We start from the raw sequence: 3742 nt of genomic DNA, 5'->3' as shown, positions 1-3742 counted from the left end.
CAAATACACCCTCATAGAGGGTGTATGAGGATCTATGATGATCTATGAGGGTCTATGAGGATCTACAAGGATCTATGATGATCTATGAGGGTCTATGAGGATCTGTGAGGATCTATGAGGGTCTATGATAGTCTATGAGGTTCTAGGAGGATCTATGACGATCAGTCAGTGTCTATGAGGATCAGTGAGGGTCTATGATGATCTATGAGGATCAGGGAGGGTCTATGAGGATCTATGAGGGTCTACGAGGGACCTCTGATCTACTGAACTCATGACTCGGGTAATACACTAGAATGATGAGCTTTGGTACCGCCACTGCACGTAAAGTGGAGACAGGTGTGCTGACTCACCATAGAGCCCTGCTGCCAGCCTGTGGTACCCCAATGCTTCTGAGAACTGGCCGGTGGAGTTCAAGGCAGCTCCCAGGTTTTGCAGGACTTTGGCCAGCAGGGGAGGCTGCTGAGCTGGAAGGGTCAAGACCCGCTGGAAACACCGCACAGCCTTCTGGAAATGCCTGAGCTGGCAATAAGACACGCCCACCGAGAGGAAGACCTCTCCTGGACGACAGCGGACAGGTTCACATCCACTCAGTCAAAGAGCAGCCACTCAGGGACGGGAATTACCCAGAATCCTCGGGTCAGAGATGCTGTTCACCAAATTCAGACATTCGCCCAAAACGCAGCTGATGTCAGCTTGGTTGAACTGTTTTGCTCTGATCATGTGACTTCCTGCTTCTTTTAAGGCGTTGGCGGCAGAATCCAACATGGCGGCCACCCTATAGCTGTCTGCAGCTCGCAGGAACCCATGAGCTGCTGGAGTCCAGTCCTGGAACAGAGAGAAGACCCATGATTGGCTGCCCCCCCTCATGAGGTCATGGGGGCAGAGCAAGTTCAGGATGATGGTCTCACCTCCATTTGACTGTAGCAGCGGCTCATCTCCATGCAAGCGTCCCCTTCAGCTCCTCCGTCCCCCTGAGACCTGTACAGGTGAGCAGCCTGCAGGAACGCGGTGGACGCCTCTCGGGTCTTTCCCAGTGCATTGTGGGCGATGGCCAGATTAAACTGGAGGTCTGGGTAGCGGTCAGCTTTGGAGCGTGGCTGAGACTGTTGCAGAAGGTTCAGACCTCTACGAGGTTCTCCGGCCTCTAAGTAAGCTGCTCCGAGGTTAAAGAAACAGGCCCCGAGGACCCGGGAGTCCTGCAGCTTAGAGGAACAAAGCATGATGGGAAAATATGTCAATCTCTGTCCTCACGTTGGTTAGCATGCGGTTCTTAAAACAATGATCAAAACATGTCTCATTTCTCAAAGCTGTCGCAGTAGAAGAAGGTCTGTCTCTAAACGTGTTTCAACTAAGTAGTGACATTTTAGAGAATGTAAGGGACAGCAGGGAACTGTGTTGGGAACCTCAGAAAGTGCTTTCAGTCTGACCTCTGACCTGTCCTTGACCTTTGAAGTAGCCTTTGACTACCCCTGGATTCCCTTTGTGCTCCAGTGAGTTTTTGACCTTTCTAAGACATTGATGACCTCTGATGCTCCCTCTGTGACCTCGGTCTTGGCATTCACCTGTCTAGGCTCTGTGGCTGCTGTTACCTGTAATGCTGTCTGTAGAGCATCGCTGAAGCATCTCACGGCCTCTTGTGACCGTCCCTCCTCTAGAGCCTTGTGGCCAGATGAAGTCAACTCTTTGATGTCCGTTTCCTTACGGTGCACCTGCGTCCTGCTTCTCCTCTTTGTCCCTACCTGTCCATCAGATGGACTTGGTGACTTAGATGCCATGTCTGGTCAGCGGAAACAAACTCATTGTGATAATGGTCTTGAACCAGGACTGGACTCTACTGGAGGAAACCAGCAGTTGAATCCCTTAGAAAGCTTGATGGCTGACCAGCTTCATCTTCACTGTTCAGCCACTGAGAAGCTCTTCAGTTCTTCTGTGGAGTTTCTGCTGAAGACCAACAAACTGTTTGAGTTCAGCTCCAAGTCCAGAGGTGTTCACACCGTCATCAATTCATCCCAGAAATGCTTTTCTTTAAAAACATTTTCACCCTAAATGTTCAAGGCCTCTTAAGGTTCCACAGGTTGATGTGATGAAAAAGTAGATGCTGCAAAACAAGAAGTGATGGTGAAACCACACAGGTTCCCCTATCCTCACAGTTCATGTGCATGTCACCTGTTTCGCTTCCAGCTCTTCTAAACTGGGGAGACGTCCACAGAACACATCAGAGGTCCAAACCTGGATGTTCGAAGGACAGAAGGTTTCATCTTTGGCAGTGGTCTGACTCACTTTACTTTAGGTTCATCTGGCAGAAGCTCTGGTCCAGATCATCTGAGCTCTTGTTGTCATGGTGACAGCAGAGACAAACACATTCAAAGGAACTGAAACTCAGAGTTTGGAAAGAGAAGACAACTAAAACATCCACGTTGAACTTTTTGAACAATTACTGGTGTGGATCCAATGGAGACAACTGTACTATGCTACTGGGCTATGTAAATAAAACTGAATTCAATTGAACCTTTGATTCTGCAGCAGAATTGCTGATATCTACGAGATACAAACAGGAACTACAGACAAGAAAGTGACCAGATACTAACAAGACACTAACCAGATAATAAATAACATATACTAACCAGAATATATATACACACACTAACCAGACTCTATGAAAATACTATACACACACTAACCAGACACTTATCCTACTAATCAGATACTAATCTGATTAAGAACAAATACAAATCATTTACTAACCAGATACAACCTGAACACTGAAAAATACTAACCAGAGAATAATCACGAACTAACCAGATAATCATGAGATACTAACAAGACTTGAATTTGATGGTATATAAGATAGTAAACAGTTAGATACTAGCCATACACTCCAAGATACTGATAATATACTAATTATATACTTACAAGATACTAAAAATATATTAATCTGATACTAATTACATACTAACCATACGCTAAATAGAAACTAACCAGACAAAAACCAGACTCGAACTAGATACCAGATACTGACACCAACCAGATCCTAATGAGGCACTAATTCAGTAAAATTTTACTCTATAGCCTAAAAACATAACAGTTGTCTAAACAAACAGGCTTCACACAGATAATTGAAAAACGAAAAATCACTTATAAAAGAGAAACAACAGCTAATTACAAAACTAACTAAACTAAACTGAACTGAACTCATCTGAACTTAACTGAACCGAACTGAACTAAACTAAACTAAACTAAACTAAACTAAACTAAACTAAACTAAACTGAACTGAACTGAACTGAACTGAACTGAACTGAACTGAACTAAACTAAAATAAACTAACTAAAAGCAATTAACGTAACTAGACAAAACTAGAATAATCAAATTAAATCAAATCAACCAACTCTAACCCAAATCTAAACTAAACTAAACTGAACTGAACTAAACTTAACTAAACCAAACTCAACTTAACTAAATTAACTAAACCAAACTATACCAAACTAAACTAAATTAACTGAAATAGACTAAACTAATCTAAACTAAATTAATTAAACTAAAATAAAACAGATTACCTGAACTGCACTAAACTAATCTATTTTAATCTAATCTAAACTAAACTTGACTAAACTGACTAACCTGACTAAACTAAATTACCAAGACTAAATTGGTTTTAGATTGCACCTTAGACATTTAGGACCCTTGGTGGGGGGGTGCTTGGACATCACTGCCAGCAAACAGTCGATGTCCTTTCAGTGCCCC

General features: G+C 43.3%; 1 protein-coding gene across 4 annotated transcripts in view; it reads right to left on the bottom strand.

Annotated features, from left to right (window-relative positions):
- The window catches only part of LOC112139356 (tetratricopeptide repeat protein 24), an 8401-nt gene extending 5110 nt beyond the window's left edge, over window positions 1–3291 (bottom strand). For all 4 annotated transcript variants that reach the window (XR_002917976.1, XM_024262116.1, XM_024262114.1 and 1 more), the window contains exons 1-5: window positions 2167–3291; window positions 1590–2098; window positions 909–1202; window positions 624–825; window positions 351–557 (exon numbers count right to left, since the gene is read on the bottom strand). Coding sequence is in view for 3 of the 4 variants with exons in the window: in XM_024262116.1 (XP_024117884.1) it covers window positions 351–557; window positions 624–825; window positions 909–1202; window positions 1590–1775 (889 nt within the window). In the remaining variant the exon portion in view is untranslated. The remainder of the gene's footprint in view (window positions 1–350; window positions 558–623; window positions 826–908; window positions 1203–1589; window positions 2099–2166) is intronic.
- Window positions 3292–3742: the final 451 nt, after the last annotated feature.

This window comes from Oryzias melastigma, unplaced genomic scaffold (assembly GCF_002922805.2).
Source record: "Oryzias melastigma strain HK-1 unplaced genomic scaffold, ASM292280v2 sc00280, whole genome shotgun sequence".
Classification (NCBI taxonomy): Eukaryota; Metazoa; Chordata; class Actinopteri; order Beloniformes; family Adrianichthyidae; genus Oryzias; species Oryzias melastigma.
Note: the sequence above shows the minus strand (reverse complement) of the source record. Positions and strands in the feature narration are given on the sequence as shown.